At 52.0% G+C, this 25,600-nt stretch overlaps 6 protein-coding genes across 7 annotated transcripts; 4 read left to right on the plus strand and 2 right to left on the minus strand.

The window, feature by feature from the left end:
- Positions 1-271: 271 nt before the first annotated feature.
- On the minus strand, positions 272-7,631 carry AAFC00_007042 (uncharacterized protein; the record flags this gene model as incomplete). Its single annotated transcript, XM_069347092.1, has 3 exons — positions 272-745; positions 804-7,124; positions 7,179-7,631. The coding sequence occupies 3 exons, from the start codon at positions 7,629-7,631 to the stop codon at positions 272-274; spliced, it is 7,248 nt and encodes a 2,415-aa protein (XP_069199964.1).
- Positions 7,632-8,709: 1,078 nt separating this feature from the next.
- On the plus strand, positions 8,710-12,437 carry AAFC00_007043 (uncharacterized protein; the record flags this gene model as incomplete). Of its 2 annotated transcripts, XM_069347093.1 has the most annotated exons (4): positions 8,710-11,704; positions 11,768-11,811; positions 11,862-12,099; positions 12,232-12,437. In XM_069347093.1, 4 exons carry the CDS (start codon positions 8,710-8,712, stop codon positions 12,435-12,437), a joined length of 3,483 nt encoding a protein of 1,160 aa, XP_069199965.1. The 2 variants fall into 2 exon arrangements, with proteins under 2 accessions (XP_069199965.1, XP_069199966.1); XM_069347094.1 differs by having other exon boundaries at positions 8,710-11,811.
- Positions 12,438-13,839: 1,402 nt separating this feature from the next.
- Positions 13,840-15,016, plus strand: AAFC00_007044 (uncharacterized protein; the record flags this gene model as incomplete). The annotated part of the gene is made up of 4 exons (XM_069347095.1): positions 13,840-13,878; positions 13,960-14,274; positions 14,336-14,719; positions 14,777-15,016. The coding sequence occupies 4 exons, from the start codon at positions 13,840-13,842 to the stop codon at positions 15,014-15,016; spliced, it is 978 nt and encodes a 325-aa protein (XP_069199967.1).
- A 1,185-nt stretch (positions 15,017-16,201) lies between these two features.
- AAFC00_007045 (uncharacterized protein) lies at positions 16,202-17,171 on the plus strand (the record flags this gene model as incomplete). Its single annotated transcript, XM_069347096.1, has 4 exons — positions 16,202-16,214; positions 16,598-16,777; positions 16,833-17,081; positions 17,149-17,171. 4 exons carry the CDS (start codon positions 16,202-16,204, stop codon positions 17,169-17,171), a joined length of 465 nt encoding a protein of 154 aa, XP_069199968.1.
- A 1,130-nt stretch (positions 17,172-18,301) lies between these two features.
- AAFC00_007046 (uncharacterized protein) lies at positions 18,302-20,956 on the plus strand (the record flags this gene model as incomplete). The annotated part of the gene is made up of 1 exon (XM_069347098.1): positions 18,302-20,956. The coding sequence occupies one exon, from the start codon at positions 18,302-18,304 to the stop codon at positions 20,954-20,956; it is 2,655 nt and encodes an 884-aa protein (XP_069199969.1).
- A 1,660-nt stretch (positions 20,957-22,616) lies between these two features.
- On the minus strand, positions 22,617-25,231 carry AAFC00_007047 (uncharacterized protein; the record flags this gene model as incomplete). The annotated part of the gene is made up of 2 exons (XM_069347099.1): positions 22,617-24,743; positions 24,800-25,231. The coding sequence occupies 2 exons, from the start codon at positions 25,229-25,231 to the stop codon at positions 22,617-22,619; spliced, it is 2,559 nt and encodes an 852-aa protein (XP_069199970.1).
- Positions 25,232-25,600: the final 369 nt, after the last annotated feature.

The following is a 25,600-nucleotide window of genomic DNA, read 5'->3' on the forward strand; positions in this document are numbered from 1 at the left end:
AAGCGAGGAGATATTCTCTCGTCCATTGCAGACCCTAAACCTATGTGAAACAATAAAGGTAAACAGACATCTGCTCAGAAGACCAGCGCCTTGAGTAGTGTCAGCAAAAAAGAACAAATTAGGCTCGTCATCCGTTGGACCATGCATTCATGAACATGTTCACCCATTCAACCATCCAACCATCCATCCATAACATCCATACATCCACCGTCATCCGTCATGTTTGCCGTGATTAATAAGTAAATGAAAAACAGAACCCTTCAATCATTATCTACAAAAAGCCTTTGGAGAGACTGCTCTTTCTCTGCGGGACTTCGAATCTCATTGCGTCGTTGCCGGCACTGCCAGGCGGCCCGATGGAGCTTCCTCTTCGACTCCTGCCGTCTTCGCTTAGCGCTGCGAGAGTGGCACTCCTGTGGACACTTCCCCTCTCGATGCGGAGACCTCTGAGACCCTCGAGCTCTCTCTCTAGGCGCAGGCGATTGGCCCGCTCCTCGTTGAGTTCTCTCTCTGCTCGCCTGGCGGCGAGTTGACTGTGGGAGTCTGATGCTTGGAGCTCGTCGATAGCTGAGAGTAAACCTTTGACTCTCTCCCTTGACTTGTCGAGGTCTTCGGCGAGCAGATGCGCGCTTTTGTCTCGTCTCTCAATCTGAGCCTGGAGATCACGTACAGTACGGTCGACATTGCGTACGCTACGTGCCTCGGCAGTTCGAGACGATTCGAGCGATTCTAGCTGAATTGTCAACTATAAAAAGAAATTAGCGTCGCGACCCTTTATCCTAATTATGCAATGTTCTGCTTACCTCTTGAATGCGTCCGTGGAGGAAGCGCACGTCTTGGCTGACATTCGAGTATCCTTTCGTCTCGAGATCAATGCACTTGAGCTGCAAGTCCTTCATACTCTTCTCCAATTGTGCTTTTTCTCTGTGGAGTTGAACGCTGGATTCTCTCTCGCTGTAGATCTCCTTCTGGACCTCTTGGGCTAGAGCCTCGGCTTTCCTCATCTTGCTAACGGCAGCCTCTGCGATATCCTCTTGCTGAGCGAGACGCTCTTTCAATCCAAGAAGCTCGCGATCTGCAGATGCAGCCGCACGCTTCGATGGCGAACCTGTCTCCGAGAGATCTTCCAGACGGTTTACAGCCTCCTTGAGACGAGCTTCGAGGCCCTTCTTCTCCTTCGCTAACATCTCCTTCTCTGCAACCACATCGTCGACATTGGTGCGCAGCGCGCGTACCTGGCTGAGAAGATCGACAATCTTGCCTTGGGCATCATTGTGTGCGTCAACAGCCTCGTCACGCGAGTTGGAAAGATCTTGCAACACAACGTCCAGGCGTGATTTCTCCTTTGCCCAGGTGGAGCTGTTCAGGACCTCGTCATCCCACTTGCTTCGTAGCTCTTCGAGCTCGTCGCGCAGGCGTCCGTTCTCGTCACGTGCATGGAGCACGTTCTCACGTTCGACATCAAGCTCATCGGTCAGTGCGGTGAGCTCTCCCTGGTATTTCTTGCGGGTTTGCTCCATCAGAGATTCTCTGTCCTCGATGTCCATCGCTCTTTGTGAACGATAGTCTTCGAGCTCGTTCTGCAGACGCTTCTTGGCTTGGAGCGCACCATCAAGGTCCGCCGACAGGTCTTCCACTCTCTCCTCGTATTGCTGCGTCTGGCGTTGCAGATCATCGACCAACGAGTCCATCTGCTGTCTCTCGGCCATGATGGAAGCACACGTCTCCTCTGCTTCGCGGGCCTGATTCTTAGCGAACTGCTCGGCCTTTGTGGCCTTCAACACTGCTACCTCGGCGGCTTCGAGCTTGCTAAAGTAGTCGTTGGCTCTGGCCTGGTACAGGTTCAGACTTGCTGTGACATCAACCAACTTGGAAGACTCCGTGTCCAGTCTGATCTGCAGGTCGGCGAACTCTTGCAGCAGCTGAGAGTGGTTTCCGGCTTCTTGCTCCCTCTCGTATTCCAGGTCTGCAAGTTCGGACTTTGCATCACGTAGCTCTACGTCCAGGGCAGACTTGAGGTGCTTGAGCTCGTCGAATGACGTCTTGGCCTCAGCGAGTTCGGCGATGGCAGCATCATGAGAAGTGAGCAGGGATCTGCGAGATTGTTCTTGGCAGTTGATCAAGTCAAATAGCTCCTCGTGGGACTTGGTCTGCACCTCCTTCAACGACAACTGGTCGTGACGGATGCTGTGTTCCAAGGCAGAGACCTTCTTGGCAGAGTCGTCGAGCATATCATGAAGGCGGGTATTCTCCAATGTAAGCTTCTGTACTCGTCTCAACGATGGACTCTCTTCTTGCCAACCCAGCTTGGATGGACTACGATCAATCTGTGCTTGCAAATGTCTGTTCTGCATCTCTGACATCTGCAACTGAGTCTGCGTCATCTCCAATTCCGCTGCCAAGTCCATCCTGTTGTTAAATGCCATGGTGTCGTTGGTTCGGTCGGACCGTGCCGAGTCGTTTGTGTTGGCGCTGATGTGACGCTGGTTCGATGGCGTATGCACAGGTGAAAAGGGCTTCCTAGACTCCCAATCCTTGCGGACGTGCATTGGGGACGAGCGTGCGTTGACCTGGTTGTTGTTCATCTCCTCCAGCAAGACCCGTTTCGCATTGGCATGCTTAGCGTCATTTTCCTGCATCTCCCCTTGGAATTGAGAGCGTAGGTCATCGAGCTGTGCCTCCGCGCGGTTCGCACGTTCGGTGGAAACACGTAGGGATTGTTGTGCAGCCTCGAGCTTCTGAGCCAGATCGATGGTGCGCGTCATGTTAGGTCTGGCACCGTCAAGATTACCATTGATACCGACATCCTTCATCTCAGGATCAAAAACCTTCTGAAGAAGAGTGAGCTGGTCGCGGCAGTGGGACAGCTCTTTGTTAGCAGCGTCGAGTGCCGACTGAACAGCGCGGGTGTTGGTCTGCGCTTGGGTACGTAGCTGCCTCTCAGTCTCCAGCTTGCGATTTGCGTCGGCGAGCTGAAGATTGACACTTGAAGACTGTTGCTCGGCGTTTCTGGTTGTGCGATGTTCGCGCGATACCTCGTGGTTGAGATCTTCAAGTGAGAGAGCCAGCTTTTCCTTCTGTTTTTCGAGAGAAGTTATGGTAAGCTGAGCATCTTCTAGTTGTCTAACGACCTTCTTTGCCTCTTCTTCAGCCCTTGCCTTGTCTGCAATGAGCTGGTTGAGCTTGGAACGCTGTGTGTCGCTTGCACGGGAGTTCGATCGAGCAATATCAAGGTTCTTCTGCTGCACTTTGTTGAGAAGAGCACGGTTGTCGTTCTCCGAAGCAGTGAGACGGCCCTTGATCGTGACCAGCTCACGCTCGAGACGTTCCTTGTGCTGATCATGATGCAGTCTGAAGGCGTCCGAGTCAGAGATGAGTTGCTTCAGCTTTTGCACTTCAGACGCCAATTGAGACCGATCCGCTTCTAGCTCTTCGACTTGCTTCTCCTTGACCTGCAGGTCACGACGCAGAAGACCTTGACGTTCGTTCGCCTGCCTTGAAAGAGCTTGCTCAACCTTGGCCTCTGCCTCAATCTTAGATTCTTGCAACTCGATATATGATTTGCGCAGTTTCTGGAGCTCAGTTTGGTACTCTTTGCGCTCCTTCTCTGCTAGCGCGCGTGCCTCTGTGGCTCTACGTGTAACGTCTGACTGTGCGTACATCTCTTTTTCGATGGTGACCTTGGAGTCCCTGATGGCCTCGAACTCACGTCTCATGCTGTCCATCTCGCTATCTGCGATCTTCTTGACATCGTCGCGGGATTGGCGTTCACGGCTGAGCTCGGTCTGCACCAGGAAGAGTTCGGTCTTGAGGTCAGAGATCTGGCTTTCGAGTATCTCAGCTTGGGCATCTGCTGTAGCCTTCTCTTCCAATGCGCGCTTTGCATCGGATAACTCTCGCTCAAGCTGGGACTTCTGGGACGTCATTGCTTCCATCTCGGCAATCGACTGACGTAGGCTGTCTTGTATCATGTCGTGCTGACTCGTGAGTGACTGCTTCTGCTCCTCGAATCGTTTTCGATCATCCTGGAACCTCTTGAGATCGGTCTTGAGGATAGCAAGCTCGCTATCCTTTCTTCGGATGAGGTCTTCGAAACTTGTTGAAGTAGCAGACAGGTCGGTCATCTGTTGTCGCACGGATCGATTTTCATCGATGAGATCCTTGATTTGCTTCTTCGATCCTTGAAGCTCTCTCGATGTTTCTGCAAGCTTCAGGTCTAACTCCTGGTCTTTGTTGAGAATCTTGGCTTCGAGATCTTGCATCTTGCGCTCCTTCAAGCTGAGATGGCTTTTCAACATCTTGATCTCTTGGCTCAAGCTCTCCTCCAGTTGTGTTCTTTGCGAGCGTGACTTTTCGACCTCTGCGAGATGGACGTCGAGTTCGGCGATGCGACTTTGCAAGTTTTCTTTCTCGCCCTCAAGCTTCTCGATGATGAGGCTGGCTTGCTCCAATTGGGCATTCGAGGCTTCGGCTCGTTCTTCAGCCCTGTTCCTTGCGTCCAGAATGGTGTCCAGCTGGTTCTCGAGTTTATCCTGATCTTCAAGTGCACCGTGAAGCTTTTCGGTAAGCTCTGCTTCTCGGTCTTGCAGACGATGGAAGATCTCCTCCTTATCGAGTGCCAGTGCACGTTCGCTTTCGAGAGTCTGCTGCACACGCTGGATTTCGGCCTCCGCGCGCCTCCGCTCGTCCTCGACCTTTTGTCGAGTCTCTTCGTCTCGTTGCTTTTGCTCAAGAAGCTTCTTGATCTCCTCCTCACGCTTCTTAACCTCGTTAGACTGCCGAGTCGCCCCCAGCAGGGGTCTCATCCTGACAAACAGATTCCACCACGGGTTGGCTTGCATGTCCGCATAGACTCTGAAGTTTTGCTGAATGATGCGTGTTGCTTCAGCCCTGTATAAGCGTTTGTGAGCGATGCGACGCTGGATGTAGCCTCTTGCCAAAGATTGGAATCGACCCATGATTTCTCGGATGAGTGCATCACGCTGCTCTTCTAGTTCGGCAAGCACGCCAGCTCTGAAGAAGACCTTGGTGATACCGACCCGATACCATGAGGAATCTAGGTTCAACTTCTCCAAGATAAGCTTGGCTGCTGCTTGACCGTCCAGAAGAGCTTTCGGCATGTTTTGACACAGCACCTCATATCGAGCTCTGAACTCCGCAAATGGAAGTCGATTGGGAAATCCGGTTCGAGCAATGCGTATTCCCTCGAGCACACCATTGCATCGAAGCTGGTCAAGAACCAGTGGTGCAAGGAACTTCTTGGGCTTCTTCTTGTGATTTGGCAGGATGCAACGAACGAAGTGGGGGTGTGTAGAATGGAGTTGATTCATCAAGGTCGAAAGGTTCTCCTTGTGCCTTTGAGCAACGGTCCTGAAGAGACCTTTCTTGACACGATTTCTGCCACCGCTTGTGTCATCTTCGACAACGCCACAGTCGGCATACAGGTGGGAGATGTGATCCTTGGTGGACGACGCTAGTAGTCGAGTGACATTGTCGTTCATGGGATCTTTGTTCTTCTCTAACCAGCCTTCGGTTGAATATTCGACCTCGGCTGCATAATGGGTGAGCGTGAAACCCTGTTTCAGGAGGGACCTTCGGTATCGCGTCGTCTTTCTGTCCCACAGCGAATGCAATTTTTCGGTGAATGACTTATCCGTAGCCTTTGGCATGACCGAGTCTTCGTCTAAACACGAGAAGATACCAATCGGATTAGTCACCTCGATCAGTTCGATGGTAGGCTGGAGGTCTTTGCCGAAATCGATGAACTTCCACTCTATTTGTTCTCTTGCATACTCTTCTTGCTCCAGAACGAACATGTGGTGGTTGAAGAACTGCTGTAGCTTTTCGTTCGTATAGTTGATGCATAGCTGCTCGAAGCTGTTTTCCTCGAAGATTTCGAAACCAGCAATATCCAGCACACCAATGAAATGCGTGTCATCTCCGCCAGTACCAGAGGAGTCTAGTTGCTTGTTGATACGATCCACAAGATTGCCGAAGCCGCGCTCATAGATTCCTTTTGCCAGAGCGTCGATGGCAAGACGGACCTGCTCTGGGGTTTGGACCTTCTCGACCCACTCTCGCCCTGCCTTCACACGAGGATGTAATAGGCCCTTGACGAACAGATCTGCAGGAATGCCCATCAGGTGGCAGAATTTCTCTACCGCGTCGACGGCTTCTGGCGTCAGACTGGCTTGGTCTGCTCGTAGACTTTCTTTGGTGACTGTAATATTTCCCAGGTGTAGAATGGCTGCAATAGTCTGCAGCATCTCATCTTGATCCTTCTCGTTGAAGTTCATGACATGGAAAGCTTCGATGAGTGACCGCCATTCGGCTTCGTCAGAAACTCCAGAGATGACATCGTTGCCCTGCTTCGTGTACTCGAAGTCATCGGTATTCATACCATCGAGAAGGTAGCGGCGTTTCATAGCGTCATCGGCGCCGCTGATGAGCTGGTAAAAGACATGGTAGTTTCGCTCTTGTGAGTTGAGGCGGACCACTCTACTCTTTTCGAGAAGATACCAGTCGATGAAGGCTCCTGCTATCTGGCCAGCACGGCTGAAAGCTATGCGGATAAATTTACCAAATCTGGATGAGTTGTTGTTGCGAACGGTCTGGGCGTTGCCAAAGGCCTCTAGTATGGGATTGGCCCGAAGTATCTGCTCCGAGAGGTTCGACATATGCTTATCTCTCGAGGCAGACTTGGGCTTCGGTGTGTTCGTGTCTGAAGTTGCAACAGCGGCGAGGTACTGGATGACCTTCTTGGTGTTCTCCGTCTTACCTGCACCGGACTCGCCAGTGACCAGGATACTTTGGTTTGTGCCCTCGTCGACCAGGTTACGGAAAGCCTCGTCTGCCATGGCGAATATATGCGGTTTTGTGTCTTCCCTGCTCCTTCCTTTGTACATGTTGATGTAGTCACGCCCATAGATGGGCAGAGGACAGTATGGGTTCACTGTGACCAGGAAGAGACCGGAGTATGTGTAGATCAGGTCGGCCTGGTATCGCATATGTAGATTGTGTACAACAGAGGCTTCATTGAGGTGGGTGAGCTCGGCCATGTCATCGGCCTTGTCGAACTTGGCGGGATTGACCTTGTCGACGGAATCTGGATCGACATCGCGTTGCTGTAATCGGGGTCAGTGAGTTAAACGTGGATCATATCAGCTCATACCACTCACGCTCCCGTCGTCGCACTGTATTCGTATATGGCCATTCGGCAGCTCCTCCGACACCCATGCGCGAACAAAGGCGTTGTCGGGATCCTTAGCCCAGACATAGCGCTTGCCGGAAAAGTCATTCTCTCCTTCTATGCCGCCTACTCTCTCAGCGGTGCCGTCCCGCGCCTCAGACTTGATGAACTTCGGGGCGAAGGTACCGCCGATTGGTGTCGAGGATTTCGCAGAGACGGAGAAGCGTTTCGAAGGAGCCCTCTCCAGCGACCCCAGACCCAGATCAGCGAAGGACTGATGCCGTGAGTGAGACGAAGGTTCTCCTATACGCATCGTGGGTGGCAAGGCGGTTGATCGTGAGCGGGCGTGACCCGGCGGCGGACCAGGCGAAGGGGTGGCATTGATCTTGCCAAATGTGCTGTGTCGCCAATTAGGCCTTGTAGTCTGTGATGGTGATGACATTGTGTATTCCGGATTAGTAGAGTATAGCTGTGGTTAGTATGCGCACTCTCCATTCGTAGGGCCGGTCGCACTCCTAGAGCCACGTGGGCGTCATTTCAGGTGATGGGAAGAGCAAGGTAGAGGGAGAAATGTACAGTAGAATGACAAAAAGGAAGGGTTGTGCATACAACCGTTGCAACCTGGAGAGGTGAGAGTTTCACTGCCTTGGCCTCTACCCGTACTAGACAACAAGGATGCTTGGGTTCAGGTTGCTTTGTTGACGTGTGTGTTTACCTCGCTCTACATTATTTACACCATCTGTACTTTGAAAACAGCGCTAGCCCCAGGTCGTATCGATTGTGAAATCCTTGGCAGTTCTTGGCGCGAGACTGGGTGCCCGAGCGCGGAAGAGCGGGAGTGCCCTACAAGTAAGGTACTGTATCTACCCAGACCGCCAAGACACAATCGAGGCTCGGCCCTGGGAAGGACTTGAGCGAGCAGCGCGTGACGAGGCAAGCGAGGCAAGGCAGGGAGAAAGTATGTGGTAGAAAGATTGGCTTCCTTGATAATCTCCAAGGTTTGTGGACTGTGGAATGTGACAATGCACACTACTGCTTCCATCTTGCAGTCATCACCCGCTCTTTCCACACATTGACCATCTTCAACCTATATATATCGTGTGGCCTTTTTGCAAAGTAAAGCATCAAGAGCACTCACTCATCACTTCCGCACTGGACACCTTATTGTGTCCTCTTGGCCTACTTGTCCGTCATTTCTGTCTGACTTTCAGCATCACTGGCGCTTGATATAAGGCATCTATCTGCCTTACACGCGCCTTCCCGCTCGCCGAAAAGCATTCCAGTGCACCTTCCGAATGAGCATCTGGATCGTCTGACCGAGCACGCGTTCATTTCAGATTTTGGTATCGCATCTCTATCTCCACCGAACAAGCTCGCCTTGCCTACTGCAACTCGAGGCACGGCTAACGTCGCCGCCATCATCACTTGACGCTGAATCTCACCCATGCATATCGCCATCTCACCGCTGCGTGTCTTGAACAGGTTCGATTAACCGCAATCTTGCTGATCGCATTCTCATCATGGCGCATGATAATGCCAGCGGCCCTACGCCGCCTGCATATTACAACCCTTACCCAGTCTGGCCTCCACCGCTACCGACACAGGCGACAGCGCCGCCAGCCTATCCTCCACCTCTTCCCCAGCTGCCCACTACGCCTCATGCAGTCCAGCCTCCTCCCATGCAGAACGTATCGCTGCCCCCAGAGTTGCAGGGTCTCAACTTGACACCCCAGCAACTCGCCGCGCTCTTCTCTCACTTCCAATCGCAAACGGCCTCACTACCTCTACCACCACCACCGCCACCTCCGCCTCCTCCTCCGCAAGCATTCACTCTTCCGCAGCCAGGTACACTCGTTGCCGGTGCTTATCACGCACCCACTGTGCCTGTCCCAATCCCGAGAGCTCAGCCTGCGGAGGTACCATTGCAGGGGCAGGGACACATGGCATCACCTGATCGCGAAGAGGGGGAGCTAAGTGATTTTGGAGACCGCTCCGCCAGACTTCGATCCTCCTTGGCGACGCGGAAGCGTAAGATCAGCCCGCCGCAAAAGGAGGAACGTCTCGTGTCTCAGCGGCAGTCCAGCTACAACAGCGCTTTCACGAATGGTCATGGGCACCCCCGTCCCGAAGCGCCATCGGCAGCTCGCAGTCTCCAAGATGTATCTTTGACCGACAGCCAAGACACAAGGCAAAAGAAGGGACCGGCTCTTGCCTTCGTGTCTATCCTGAACCAGCAAGGCTTTACCTTTGAAGATCTTGTCCGTGAAGGTCTGGATCCAGATTTGTTGCGCAACACTTATGAAGAACTCGGCATTCCGGTTGCTGCTGTCACACAAGCCGTGCCAACACTCCCTCCCTCGGTAGAAGAGGTGGCACCCGGCGTTACCACAACAGAAAATGACAATGCGCCCATCCCCCGGCCCAGTAATGACAGATCAAGCCCTGCTAGACTGTCAGTCCCTGTCGCGCCCAAAGCCCCTGCTCCAGCGCCTCTGGACCGACAATCGTATCTTGCCAGGTTACAGGCTGCAAAGAACAAGAAGTCAGCAGCGTCATCGTCGCCAAAGCACTCTGTCTCCGGATCGGCACCTGGGCATTCTCTTGCTCCCACTCCGGCTGTGGCAGGTGCCGGAGCTGCGCCCCACTTGTCTTCTGCAAAGGCACCATCCAATCCGATGGCATCTGGGGCCGTGCAACTACAAAGTTCAACGACGCTACCTCGTCGTGCCGCGCCCGGGAAGGATCAAACGAACAACAAAACCTCAGATGCTGCCACAGAACTAGTGCGAAAAAAGATGGAGGCTCTCAAGGCCATGAAGCGTCGCATGGCACCTAAACCCTCGACAGACTCGACAACCCCGGTTGATACTCCGAGTTCACAGCCTGCTTCGACCATCATAACACCCCTCCCAACGGATAGTGATCACATCGAGCCACCGCAGAAATCTGTCGCAGACCAAAGGCCAGTGAACAGTGGCGCCCCCAATTCCGCCAGCGCAATTCCCGGCCTGACCTCGTTTGGCATTCCAGGCCTTTTCATGTCCTCATCAGGTCCAACCTCAAACGCCGTTCCTTCTACTGCCGAGAACAAGAATTCAGAGGCACCACCGACACTGCAACAGACAACCGAACCGCAGGCATTGTCACTGAATCCAACACAGTCGAGCCCTGCTGTGTCAAAGTTGCGCAAACGACCGAATGCATCTGAATTGATCGAAGCGCAAACGCCATCAACTACGCCGTTTTACAAGCGACCTTTCGGACGCAGCAGGCGGAATAGTTCCGATGATGCTATGATCATCGAGGTCAGTGACGATGAGGGAGGTGCTGGTGACGACGATGGCAAAGTCAATGAGGCTGGCCAGCCGACAAGCATGTCCCACGAAGCAAATTCCACTCGTCAGAAGAGCATCAGAGATCTACCACCTCTTCGTGACTTTCCGCATCGAACTATGCCTACGAAAACGGGTCATTTCCAGGGTGCCCCGACTCCAGTAGGCACCCCTGGCTCTGTCAACGACGCAGAGGAATTGAAACGGAAGGAACAGGAAATCAACGCGCTCCAGGTTAGGATCCAAGAGTACGAGCGGCGCAAAAAGGCTCTCAAAGCAAAGACACAGTTTGATCAGAGCCGGCCCGAGTCTCCGGCAATCCAGCCTACCCCGTCGCACGTCCGGAGCCCAGTTGCACTGTTGCAGGATGGAAGAATACCGGGGATACAGAGTACTTCGATTTCTGGCACTGGTCTCATCACAGCTGCGTCAAGTCCTGATCCACATAGCAATCTAAAGGCCGACATTTCTGCGAGTGATGCTGTACTCACCGATCGTCGTACTGAAATAGCGAGGCTTCAGGAACAGATGGCGATACTGCAGAATCAACATGATACGAAAGAGCACGAGAAAGAAGACAAGGTCAATCTGCAGAGTCAAGAGATTCGACAAGATAGCTCAGAGGATTCTATGCCGTCACTCGCGGAAGGACTACATGAGCCATCAACATCGCACAACACTGGGGGAAAGCTTGGTGAGAGCCTGAGCTATACCTCTGACCATGCAATGCTCGAGGATAATGCCGCATGTGCAGCCGATGAATCTGGTCAATCAAATACCCCCGAGGACAATGATGAGGACGACAACGATGATGGCTCTAGCATGTCCGAGAGCTCAGGAGAGGATGTAGCCGTGCGACCTGAAGAGAGTTCGCCCGACCAGCAGGATGCTCCATCAGTTTCGAGCAGTAGCGATATTGAGATGGCGACTTCAGAGACTTCATCGTCCGACGAAGATGATGACGAAGACGAAGACAACACAAGATCGCGTGCGGATCCAACAGCATATATGCAAGCAAATGCATCCAAAGAACCGCTCGAGCGGGACATCACGGACGCACTAGCTAGCGACGATGATCAAGGTGAAAGCGAGATGGACCTAGAGTCCAGCGACTCGGAAGACTCAGACGACGACTCTGCATATGAACCGGCACCAGCCGAGGTCTCTGCAGAGCCGCAGGCAGGTTCTGCTCCACATGCAGTCGCTGATCATGCCAAAGAAAGTATTACTGACGATCTAGCACCAGAACTACAGCCTGACCTACAGCAGCAGACAGAGCTGAACACACCGGTAAGACCGCCATAAGATTCACGAATGAGAGCTGACATGCGACCAAACAGTCCAACAATGCCATCGTTGCACGCCCGCAGTATAGCCCTTACCAGAGCCCTTTGAAGATGTTCAAGAAATACCGTTTCCATCCCGACTACACGAAGGTTGTGTCTGGCGGCTTTCACTCCTTGACCTATAGCCACCGCATAAACCCTGACCTGCCTCTCTGTCGTTTTGAGTTTGCTGGCGGTATATGTCGCGATCAGTCTTGCGACGGGCAACACTGGCGCGACATGACCCTTTCCGGTGCGTCGTAGTAGGACGCAACGCCTCTTATGTCCCCCTTGCCACACCGCACACTCTGCGCAATCCCCCATCTTCGTCGTTCGCTGTGCCGGAAGAAAGCTTCGAAGCTAACGTAGGCTACTGACATTGTAGATGACCAACTTCTGATTCAGCTTGGCACTGGTCAAAACAACCCGGCCAAAACCAGAGAGGACATTGGCCGCTTCAACGTCGGATTGAAGCTCATCATCCAACAAATTCGGCAGGAGGCGACGAGTAGCACAGAGACGATTGGTGCACGTATTGCAGAACATCGCCGACAATTTCTAGGCGACGACACCGTCATCGTCTCACAATGAGACAGGCGAGCATTCTAATGGTTGGCTCGTGAAAGGTGCGAAATGTACTCTGAGTAAACCCCATCCCTTCCTTACCGTCAGCATTCTGTCCACAGCGCCCCTTGGGGTGTTCCAGTCCCGTTGTTTCGGCAGCACGCAGATGAAAATATCTGTCGTATGCACTTGTGCAAAAAGCTACAAGTCAAAGTATGCTAAGACTGATGTCGAGGAGCTCGAGTCAACGATGTTGAATTAGCATTATTTGACCCCGGACTATAGCGTCCTGATACAAGTACCAGAACCGCAGAAAGAGCCTCAAAGGCCAGAAAATATTCGGTCTCTTGGAGACTGAAGACAAGAGAAAAGGGAATGACTTGGACATTCCCCGGCTCGCTGCAACGGGGGTTGCAGAAAGCAATATACCACTTATTTATATAGGATAATCATTGAGAACCTTTGTTTCCTCACATCTCACACAACCACCATATAGAGTGAAATATTAGTGTGTAAGCGCAGCAATAATGATGTACGAGATGCGGTCAATCAACCATCGCCAATACAAATGCAACGTCTCTGTTCGACAGCATGAGCGGCTATCTGCCTGAGCCACTACCGGTTATTTCACATATTCTACCACAACGTGGGAGTACCGTCGAGGCGTGCACACGCGTGGGCGTGCCTCCGGGGTACCGAATATTGCGGGTGAGAGAGTTTCAACATTACAGTATTAGACCTCGAGAGCCCGTACCGTTACTGCGTCACTCTGACCACCTGTAGGGTACATTACCTTGATGTACAGTACAAGCTGGTGGAATGAATGCAGTAGCAGTACATAAGAAAGGTGACTCATGCTTATCCCTACTATTGAATTGAATGGCCAATATACCGCCAGCGCGACAGTCTGGTCCAACGCCGTTGATACAGTAGTCCGGGGCGCCCCAATACCATGCTGGACTCTCCGGCAGACATATGGTATTGAAGCATCCCTTATACTTTTTGCCCTTGGCTACAGCAGCACAAGCGGAGGTGAATGGAGCGCAGAAGCACGAGTAAGGTGCACAAATGGGCGAAGCAGATTGGTCCTGTCGCGGAGCACACTAGTCCGAGGAGGAAAAGGGCCGGCTAAAAAGCAGAGTGGCGGAACGTTGCCATTGCAGTGTGTGCAGAGACGAGAGACGGCCGGGCATCCATGAAGCTCCGTCGTCGTCGTCTTCGTCTAGGGGCAGGGACCGTGCGCTCCGGAGCTTGGACCAGAACAAACTGACGTCGGCCCATGGAGGGGCACACCCTCTTCCAATTTCTCTCAACATTCTTTCATCATCTTCTATATCTTCCATATCCCACCTGTGTTCTTTTTCCACTTCCATCCAACCTGAACATAAAAAAAAAGTGTTAATTTTTCCATACACTCAAATCCACAAACATGACTAGCTCTCTCGACCAGCTCAAAGCCACCGGCACCGTATGTAGATGCACTACCATGGCTACTCTGCCATACCACTGTTTCCGTGACACCCCGCTGACTGTTGTTGCTGTTCCTTAGGTTGTCGTCTGCGACTCCGGTGACTTCGCTACCATTGCCAAGTACAAGCCTCAGGATGCCACCACCAACCCTTCCCTGATCCTTGCCGCTTCCAAGAAGCCCGACTACGCCAAGCTCATTGACGAGGCCGTCGCTTTCGGCAAGAAGAAGGGCGGTTCCATCGACGAGCAGGTCGAGGAGACTCTCGATGCTCTTCTTGTCCAGTTCGGCAAGGAGATTCTCAAGATCGTTCCCGGCAAGGTCTCGACCGAGGTCGACGCTGCCTACTCCTTCGACACCGACGCTTCCGTCGCCAAGGCCCTCAAGATTATTGACGTGAGTTGCATCTTTTCTCGAGTCCACAGAGAAGCTCCATGCTGACAGAAATCACAAACAGCTCTACAAGGCCGAGGGAATTGACAAGTCCCGCATTCTGATCAAGATCGCTTCCACATACGAGGGCATCAAGGCCGCACACATTCTGCAATCCAAGCACAACATCAACTGCAACCTTACCCTTATGTTCTCTCTTCCCCAGGCCATTGCCGCCGCTGAGGCCGGTGCCTTCCTCATCTCTCCCTTCGTCGGTCGTATCCTTGACTGGTACAAGGCCAACCACAAGAAGGAGTACAAGAAGGAGGAGGACCCCGGTGTCAAGTCCGTCCAGGCCATCTTCAACTACTACAAGAAGTATGGCTACAAGACCATCGTCATGGGTGCCTCTTTCCGCAACATCGGCGAGATCACCGAGCTCGCCGGCTGCGACTACCTCACCATCTCCGTAAGTCTTGCTTGACTTGCCCAGCAAATTCACACGCAATGTGCTAATATGACACAGCCCAACCTTCTCGAGGAGCTCTATAACAGCACCGACGCCATCCCCCAGAAGCTCAATGCGAGCGACGCCACCAACCTCGACATCGAGAAGAAGGAGTACCTCCACAAGGAAGCCGCTTTCCGTTTCGACTTCAACGAGGACCCCATGGCCGTCAACAAGCTCAGCGAGGGCATCAGCAAGTTTGCTGCTGACGCCGTCACCCTCAAGGATATTCTCAAGGAGAAGCTCCAGAAGGCTTAAATGCCTTGTTTTGGCGTTTTGATGACATCTAATCTGTGCTCGGGAAGATACAGAGTGGATGATGTGCATAGCGATGACTTGACACGATTTTGTTACTCTTGAGACCCCCCCCGTAGAATGAAAAAAATTAATTATCGCGTTTCTTCCCTAATTTTCATGTTCTGCAGATGACATGTTTACCATACTACCTTACGTTGATGTGGCCAAAGTATCTTTACGTTTCACAACTGCAGCTGAAACGACAAGTGTTATTGTGTTGATAAAAAAGGGTTGTCAGAGGGCTCAACTTGGGTGTACCAAGGTGAGCAAGGGTCCACACTAGTCACCGCTCTCTAGCACTAGGTAAGAAGCCGGTAAACAAACAGCTTTGATTGATTCCCCAAGTGAGCATTGGGGAAGTTGTACATGATGCGATGCGCTAATTATTGCAAAGTCTGGCAGGACTAATTGAGCCACCTTACTTGCCCGACTCGAGGGTGACCGAGTTGGCATTTTCCACATATCGAGTAATACGACCCCACTATTAGGTCTTCTGTATACTGTATGGCGAGATCGCAAGTGCTTTTAGCAAAGCAGCGGAACGGACTCTCCGACCACATCTGTCGAATGAACGGGATTCTGCTCGCTCGCATTTCTTGCGAAGTTCACTGACTTTCCATCCCGCACAACTACATTGAGATATAATGATATGGGACCATGTTAATTGAGATTAAAACGGAATAAAACCCTCTCTTGCAAGCTGTTCTTGAACGACAGCCGCGTGCAAGAGCTACCGTGTAAACTACCTTACTGTGCCTATCTTACTGTACCTCACTCGCCCCACTTCTGTGACTTTCCCCCTCCAAGAAGCGCCCACCCTGGGAAGCTGGCGAGCGAGTTGGCTGGCAGGAAGCTCCGACTGCGGTGCCGAATGGCAAGTGCCAGAGGTGGAGACGGAAGCTTTTGTCGTCATTGCTTTCAGGCCGACGCTCCCCCATCAGTGTAAGCACGAGCCTCGTCGGTGCGGGGCTTCTCTTGTCTTCCTCTTGCTCTAGCTGCTGGCTGCTCACTAATATCAGTCGAACTGCTAACTCGGTCTTGCTACTTTCGTCTTCTCTCTCCCATCTTTTCTCTCTCTTGTGAAGTTTGTCAAAAACAGAACAACATAAACAAAACAAAAAACCCATCATCACATCATCATTCAAAATGGTCAAAGCAGGTATGTCACGTTTAGCGGGGGTTGTTCTCTTTCCTACTCTGGTCTGGTCTTGCTTGCACTTGTTTTGTCACAGACGACTTTCATTGGCCTGGTGGGGTTGGGCTGCTGAGTCCCAGAGATGGAATGAGGGAGTCTTTGCAGGCTTGGATGCCATCAAGGTGTCTCTGATCATCAGTGCATGAGCAGGCACCGCGTGGCACATGGAGATCAGCTGCCTCACCTTCCTTCGTGCCTTTATGTAGTCGATGTGCATTGTTTGCCCGGACCGATGGCGGACCTTCGGCTCGCATCATCCCCATCCATACCCATGCCAGATCACGTCGAGCGGTCGAGCATTGACTGTTGGCGTATGCAACAAGATTGCTAACATGCATTGACTGCAGTTGCCGTCCTCCGTGGAGACTCCAAGGTCTCCGGCACCGTTACCTTCGAGCAGGCCTCTGAGGGTGCCGAGACCACCATCAGCTGGAACATCACCGGCAACGACCCCAACGCTGAGCGTGGCATGCACGTCCACGCCTTCGGTGACAACACCAACGGCTGCACTTCCGCCGGTCCTCACTGTAAGAAAGCATCTCTCGAGTCTCGGCGACAGTAGCGTGGCTGACCTTGCAACAGTCAACCCTCACAGCAAGACCCACGGTGCTCCCACCGACAGCGAGCGCCACGTTGGTGACCTCGGCAACTTCAAGACTGACGGCCAGGGCAACGCCCAGGGCTCCGTCTCTGACAAGCTCGTCAAGCTCATTGGCCCCGAGAGCGTCCTCGGCCGCACCATTGTCGTCCACGGCGGCACTGATGACCTCGGCAAGGGTGACAACGAGGAGAGCAAGAAGACCGGCAATGCTGGTCCCCGCCCTGCCTGCGGTGAGTTCAACATCTATAGCTTGTCGTGTCTCGCGTGGAATATGTTACTGATTTGTGATTCGCTCAGGTGTCATCGGTATCTCCGCTTAAGTGCTTCTCCTCCCTGACTACGACCCGAAGCAGGAAAATAGATGAGCGAGTAATTGAAGAGATGACGGAATCTTACGAAAGCCGGAGCTCTTGACGATGCAACGGCTGTAGCATAATTTAGTTGACGAATACGAGCCAGTTGTGCACAAACTGTTTTGTAGCAGACGATGGGCCGTGAGTGTGTGAGAATGGAAGTAACAGGACTGTCTTGAATCGGTGACATTTGTATTGTCGTAGGTCGGCCTGCTGTCAAGCTCTCTCGATCATTGTGAAGAGCAATATTGCCAAGGCCTGTGTTACAGTCAAGTATACCTCATGTTCTGCAGGCCGCAATGTCGTTTCATCACATGAACAAGTGCCCACGACGACGACCCGAAGTTTCTCCTGTCTGTGCCAGAGCTGGTTCGAATTGGGTACGGACAAATGACATGTGTGCAGTTGCATGTTGCTGGAACTAGCTCGAAAGCGAAGCTATAAATGAGATATCGATACTTTTACAGGCAAGTAAGGTAGGTGACAGCTATACATGTAGTTCCTTGTAGGTCGACTAGCCCCCACTCCATTAGTGAAAAAGAGTAAAGGTGTAACAGAGGCACATGTGCATGTGGACCATACGTCTAACTTATGCTATACCAGTACTGAATTGGCTGGCGGAAGTGAAGTCGTCTGCCGCTCCGCTCCCCGCAATTTGTTTCTATAGACCATCTGGCCTCGAAACAATTCTAGATGTACTGTACCGTATTCCTACTCCTTACACCCGCACTCAATTCAAAAGCCACATTGCGAAACCACAAGAGTCAGTATCCTTTCCTTTTTTCCCGCTGTTTAGTCTTCTACACCCTACCTGTTTCAACTTCGCAAAAGGTCTGCAGACCCCTGTTGCGAAGCATACAGCTGTCAAAGTACTGTATAAAGGCACGAGACCAGCTGCAGCTGCTGTCCCCCTCCTCCTGCATGTGCTTTCACATTGTTCTTCTGCAGTCACAAAACCAATTCAGACAAAATAGAAGGTTCTTGCTGACCTGAAATAAAACAGCGCAGGACATTCTGATAGCTTTGGCAAGCGTCATTCCACTCAATTCCCCCTCCCACCTATAGCAAATCTACGTCAGCTTAAAAGCAGACTCAACATGGCTCTCATGGAAGCAAAAGTCAAGCAGGTCCTGTCCGGCGACACTCTGATCCTGCATAACATCAAAAACCCTGGCCAAGAACGCACGCTGAGCCTCGCCTTTGTGAGCGCACCGAGGCTACGAAGGGAGGGCGACGAGCCCTTTGCCTTTGAATCTCGTGACTTTCTACGCAAGCTCTGCGTGGGCAAAGTGATACGCTTCAGCACGCTCTACAACATTCCTACGCCTTCACCTCGCGACTACGGCACCGTCACCTTGCAAAATGGCCAACAGCTGCTCGATCTCATCGTCCGCGAGGGAATGGTCAAGCTCAGGGACGATGCAGGCAAGAAGGAAGAGAGTGCCCAAGGCACAGAGCTACTCGAGAGACTGCAAGCCCTCGAAGCACACGCAAAAGCAGACGAAAAGGGTCTCTGGCAAAGAAGCATCCCGCGCATCGACAGCGTCTACGAGCTCTCGGATCCAAAGCAATTCGTCGAGTCGCACAAGGGCAAGCCCGTCGATGCCATCGTCGAGCGTGTGCTAAGCGGTGACCGTCTCATCTGCCGCCTGATGCTCACTCCTACTCAACACGCTCAAACAATCGTCCTCGTCGCTGGTATCCGCGCTCCTGCCACCAAGCGTATAAATCCCTCGGACAGCACTGAGCAACCTGCTGAGCCACACGGTGCCGAAGCTCATCAATTCGTCGAGAGCAGACTGCTGCAGCGTGGTGTCGCCATTCGCGTTCTTGGTGTCTCTCCAAACAACCTTCTCGTCGGCGAGGTCCGTCACCCTATGGGGAGCATTGCCGAATTTTTGCTCAAGGCTGGTCTCGCTCGCTGCACCGACCACCACTCGACGTGGCTCGGAGCGGAAATGGGCAAGCTGAGATCCGCAGAGAGGTATGCTCGCGAGAACAAGCTCGGTTTGTTCGAGGGCCACGTTTCCCAACGTCCTGGTAGCACCGGCGAGATCGAAGCCTCCGTGAGCCGTGTCTTCTCCGCCGATACGCTTTACCTCCGCAACAAGGCAGGTATGGAGAAGCGTGTCAACTTGAGCAGTGTCAGACAGCCAAAGCCCTCGGACCCCAAGCAAGCTCCGTTTGGCGCCGAGGCAAAGGAGTTCCTGCGCAAGAAGCTCATCGGCAAACACATCAAGGCTACCATTGATGGCAAACGCGCTGCCACTGAGGGCTACGACGAGCGTGAGATGGCCACAGTGACATTCAATGACAAGAATGTTGGTCTTTTGCTTGTCGAGAACGGATACGCGTCAGTCATTCGCCACCGAATGGACGACACTGATCGATCTCCCATCTACGATGAACTTCTCGCAGCCGAAGAGCAAGCCCAGAGTCAAGGAAAGGGCATGTGGAATCCCAAGCCTCCTAAGAAGACTGACTACGTTGACTACTCTGCCTCCGTCGACCAAGCCAAGAGACAACTCACTTTGCTATCGCGCCAGAGAAGAGTTCCCGCTGTTGTCGACTTTGTCAAGAGCGCATCTCGTTTCTCCGTCCTGATCCAAAGAGAAAACGCCAAGATTACTTTTGTCCTTTCTGGCATTCGCGCTCCAAAGTCTGCTCGCAGCCCTACCGACAAGGCTGAGCCTTTCGGTCAAGAAGCACACGAGTTCGCCAGCCGCAGATGTCTACAACGCGATGTTGAGATTGATGTCGAGGACATTGACAAGGTCGGCGGCTTCATTGGAACCATGTACATCAACCGCGAGAACTTCGCAAAGCAGCTTGTCGAGGAGGGTCTTGCATCTGTCCACGCATACAGCGCCGAGAAGTCCGGAAACGCAAACGAGCTTTTCGCCGCTGAGCAAAGAGCAAAGGAGGGCAAGCGCGGCATGTGGCACGAGTGGGATCCCTCTCAAGAGGTTGACGAGACCGATGCTTATGTGCCTGAGTCAAACGGCACCAACGGCGACAGCACTCCCACCGAGCGCCGCAAGGACTACCGCGACATCATGATCACACACGTCGATCCCGAAACTGCACGAGTCAAGGTTCAACAAATCGGTACCGGCACCGCCGCACTGACTGATCTCATGGCTTCTTTCCGCTCCTTCCACATCTCTTCGGCAGCCAACCAACCGATCCCTCAGCCTCCCAAGGCTGGCGACTTTGTTTCTGCCAAGTTCACCGAGGACGACACTTGGTACCGTGCCCGTGTCCGCCGCAACGACAGGGAAAACAAGACTTCCGAGGTTGTCTATGTTGACTACGGCAACAGCGAGGTCGTTCCCTGGTCTCGCCTGCGTTCGCTCGACCAAGCCAAGTTCGGCGCACAGAAGCTTCGACCCCAAGCGGTGGACGCCGTCTTTTCATTCTTGCAGTTCCCCCAGTCCCCCGAGTACCTCAAGGAAACCGTCGCCATGATCCAAGACGTCTGCTTCGACCGCTCTCTCGTCGCCAACGTCGACTACGTCGACCCCAAAGACGGCACTCTTTACGTCACTGTCTTCGACCCCAACCAGAGCGACAGCCTGGACCAGAGCATCAACGCCGACATCCTCGCCGAGGGTCTCGCCATGGTCCCTAAGAAACTCAAGAATTGGGAGCGCGCTGCCAACGACATCATGAGCAGTCTCAAGACCAGAGAGAACGAGGCCAAGGACGAGCGCCGTGGTATGTGGGAGTATGGTGATCTCACCGAGGATTAAGTCTGCTGCATGCATGCAGATGTGTACAAAAGCAAAAAGCCCCAAACCTTTCTTGTTTCCTCTTTTTGTTTTACCTGCTGTTTTGGAATAGGATTCTGCGTCCGTCCGTCCTTTCCTGCTTCCTTAGAAAGAGGGTTTTGTTCTCAAGAGAGGGATTTTTGCATAGCATAGCACGAGAAAAGAGATATAAAAAAGTCCTTTGGTTGATTTAGTAATTTCCTTTTTTTCGATTTTTCTCAAAAATGACATATATGTATATATATCACATCACACCACATTTCTTGTTCAATTTTTCTTCTCTTCTCTTCATCTTTTTCCTTTGCGCTTTCTCCAAGTTCTTGTCCTTGCAACAAAAGTCTGGATCGGTTGGATGGATGCATGAATCAAATGGTTATTATGTGAGGTCTATCAACAAGAAAACAACAAGTCTGAATTTGATTGCATGGATGGATGATTGCATGCATGCCTGCATCAGCGAGATCCAACACCAAAAGCTAAAAGCACCGAAACGGATTGACGGATGGATAAACCTGATTGATTCAAGAACCGAACACGAGATTTAACCTAACTATCTACATGCCATCTATACTGTACCAATAGCTACAGTAGCTAGCTAACTGTTCAATCAAGAAAAAGGGTTCTGAACAGAACAGAACTGAAACTGAAACTGAAACTGAAAATGAAAATGAAATTGAAAATGAAACAAGTCCTAAGCATGCTACTGTAGCTGGGTCAGCCGTTGTAGGCGCAGGGGCGATGATGCAGGGCAAAAGCAGGAGATTGTAGTATGATGATGGATATCTAGGAATGATGGAGGAGTGGAGAAAAGCCCCACTATATAGATGCAGGACAGTGCCGGTGTTGTGCCGGTTGTCTCCCGCATCCAGGCAGGTGCTTTCCTGACACCGTGCCTTCCTCGCATGCAGAGTCTGTGGTTTCTAGATGGCTTTTCTCATGGTACCTTGGCTGGAAATGCAATGAAGGGATAGGATGCAAATTAATGCTTCTTCTTCTTTTTTTTTGGAATCAGTCAGGCAGGTCAGTCAAATCAATCAAATCAACACGACTAAGACCAAAGTGGCACGATGACTGTGAACTGTACATAGTACAGCACAATCTCACACACGATATACACGAAACCCACCTCGTCTGGGGATCATATGATGAGAAAACACATACCTGCTCTCGCGTCCACGGCTTCTCTCTCCTTCCTTTCGCAAGCATCTTATCGGTTCAATAGACTGGTCGATGGATCTAAACACTAGAATCAATGACAAGTGCGACAGAAGACGTAGTAGGCAGGTAAAGAGGCAATATTCATGCAAAGTAGAAAGTAGATAAAGTGTTAGATATCCTTGTGTATATAGGTATGTATCTAATAGTGTCATATTTTCAAAGGAATAAACAAAAAATGGTATCTCAAAATGTCGTCAACCCCACGCATGAACGAAAGATAAACTTTTTCTTTTTCTCCTTCCTGCTCTGTTTTTCAGACGAGGTATGGAGGGCACCGCCTCATAGAGAAATCTCGTCTTATGGTTCGTCCATCCACGCAGTACTCCAATCTGCGTACCTATGTACAAGAATTCGAATGGACAAGGTAATAATAAAATCATTTCTCATTTACGACAAAAGGCAAAACAGACTCGGACTGAACCTCTCATCGGATAGCCTTGTCGTCCTTGTCCTCACGCAGATCCCTGGAATCATTGTCGTCGATGGTAGACGGGTCGTGAATGTTTGCTACAGCGCTTTGCAGAGCACTGGTGAGATCGATGTGGAAGAAGGGTCTGTTGAGGCCATGGACGACAACCTTCTTGGTTGTGCCAACCTGGGCTCTGCTGTGATGCGTGACGTGCTTCTCCAGACTGTTGCGACCGCTTGGCGTTGACGAACCGGAACTCTCCGCAATGTTGTCGATCTCGGCGGGGTTGTGACGGGACGAGCGTCCGTCCTCGATATCACGATGGCTGCGGGTAGTGTTCTTGTTGAGTTCAAAGTCGGCTTGGGTCGCAGCGCTGGCAGAGCCTCCGATGTCTGCAACGCTGAAGATAGGCTTCCAGTGATGGAAAGCTCCATCGTCTTCGGTCTCGGTGGGGTAGCCGAAGCCAGCGGATGCAAGTGCACGTCGAGTCCAGCGGTTGTTGATGGACGCGAAATGCCATTGTACCTTGTCAGGAGAGGCCCAGCGGTCAAGCTGATTGCGGACATCAATGAGATGTTGCACAGACGTGATATCGACGTTGTTAACAGAAGAAAAGTCCATGATGACAGCCTTGAGGGTGGGCTTGTGGAAGTCGACTTCTGCAGCCTTTCCACGGCGTGGACCGGGGTCGTTCCAGGGACGATCTCCGAGTCTTCCATATGTGTTGGGGTTTGTACGTCTAGTTGACTTGAAGATTGTGGATACCATGTAATCAAGGTAGTGGCTCGCATTGGGATAGTTGTAACCCTCGGAAAAGCGATAGATGAAGACACCAGGGTGAGGTTCCTCAACGTCGACGTTCGGGTTCGAACCATCATCGTGCTCTAACGGGAGAAAGATGTTGCGCACGGCAACATCGGTGTTGTCTTTGTTCGCTCCAGGGTAGGTTCCGTTGGTGTCTTCCATCAAGTGGTCGCCGATGACGGAGTGAATCTGAACCTTGCCGAGGAAACGACCACGAGCCTTGACCACGCGGAACAGCAAAAGCGCAGCTGAGACACAAATAGTTGTGTAAACACCGTTCTCGATGCTGGAGAATATAGTAACAAAGATACCAGCGAAGTAGATAGGAACCTCGATAGGAGAGATTCTCCAGAACTGGTACACAGTGTTGGGAGGGGTGATGAGATCACCGACGGCGTGAATGATGACGGCAGCCAAGGTGGCGTTGGGAATGTAGAAGAAGACAGCCGGAAGAGCGTAGATGGCGAGAAGCACGACCACGGCAGTAATGACACCAGCGAAGGGGGTACGGACACCAGCCTTGGACTTGATGGCGGTACGAGAGAAGGAACCAGTGGCGGGGTAGCCTCCCAAGAAAGGAGACAGCAAGTTACTGACACCGATAGCAATCATCTCCTGAGATGGGTCGATGGTGTAGTTGTTGACACGACCAAATGACTTGGCGATGGCAATGTGCTCAATCAGCAGAACAATGACAGAGGCGGGCAACTGGCTAGCAAAGATCTTGATAATGCGAGTGTTGATGGTAGGCACTGCGGCGTGCTGGAAACCACGAGGCACGGTACCCAGGATCTTGAAGGGCGCTAACTTCTTCGAGTTCGTTCCGACGTGGATATTCGGAATGTTTCTGCACACAAGCCAACTGATCATGGTGTAGAGCAGAATGACGAAGACGGTTCTGAGAGTGTTGAGGAAGAAGAACGTCTTCTGCTGCTTGGGGAACCTCTTGGCCAACAGATTACAGATGAAACGAATGATGTAGAGCATAGCTAGGGCGGTGACACCCATGGCAGCGTTGAGATCGGATCGGCCGAGATGCTGAAGGGTGTGAATAACCACCAAGTATGTGGCATCGCGAGTTGAGAAGCCCGTGATACCGAGGAGACCTGGAACTTGGCCGACAAGGATACTGATAGCAGAGCCGCAGATGAAAGCCGAGACGGAAGTGAGAGAGATGAAGTCAACGATCCAGCCCAGACGAGCCAGTCCAATGAAGCAAACAATGGCTCCTGCGATGATCGACAACGCAGAAGCAATCACATGACCATCGATATCGGGATCGGATGCTCTCGCTGAAAGAACGATGTTGCCAACGATGGTGGACATGACGGCGACGGGCTGCATATATTTGTAAGCTACAATCTTGGGCGTATCATATATGGGGTATAACTTACACCGATGGTGATATCCTTGGAAGTAGCAAAAAACCAGTAGATCAATACACCCATGAAGGAAGTGTACAGACCGTAGTAGACGGGGACCTCAGCCAAAACAGCATATGCCATACCTTGGGGAACAACCACGGCACCGATGGTGATACCAGCAACCATGTCTCCCGAAAACCACTGAAGGTTATATCGGCCGATCCATCTCACAAATGGGAAAAGGCTGATAAGGTAGTTGATCATATCCCGACCAGAAGGCATGAGATCCTGGAACCACTCGACAACAGTGGGCTCCTCCTCCACGAATGTGTCGGCGCTGGAAACTGAGAACACCGACTCTCCTCTGGTGATCTTGTCGGTATGCGCATCTGGGCGGTTGTCAAGCTTGATGCCCAGGACTTTGGCAAGCCCGTGGCCAACCTTGCTCGAGGTGGAAGCCATGATCGAGGATCAGACTAGATTGGCTATCAATATGTAGATCGAATAACTCGACCACTGGGTCTCCAGAAGAGAAGCGGGGGTGGAGACCGAGATATAGAGACTTATATCTCAAACAACCCGGCAGGAAAAGAAAAACTAGAAATTACTCAATCCCTGAGGCTCATGAGGAAATCTCAATACACTGCGATGAGGTGATAACGGTAAGACGAGAAGGCGCAAGCCTATTGGGGGCGATTCACACGTCTAGCCTGGAGTGCTTCCGAGTATCCTGACAATGGATTGGACGATGGAAAGCCAGATGACCAAGCTCGACAATCTAGAACCGAGCGAACGGCGATGTGGGATTAGCTCGAGATGCAGGACCTGAGA

The sequence above is a fragment of the Neodothiora populina genome, assembly GCF_041146345.1.
Source record: "Neodothiora populina strain CPC 39397 chromosome Unknown canker_contig_8, whole genome shotgun sequence".
NCBI lineage: Eukaryota > Fungi > Ascomycota > Dothideomycetes > Dothideales > Dothioraceae > Neodothiora > Neodothiora populina.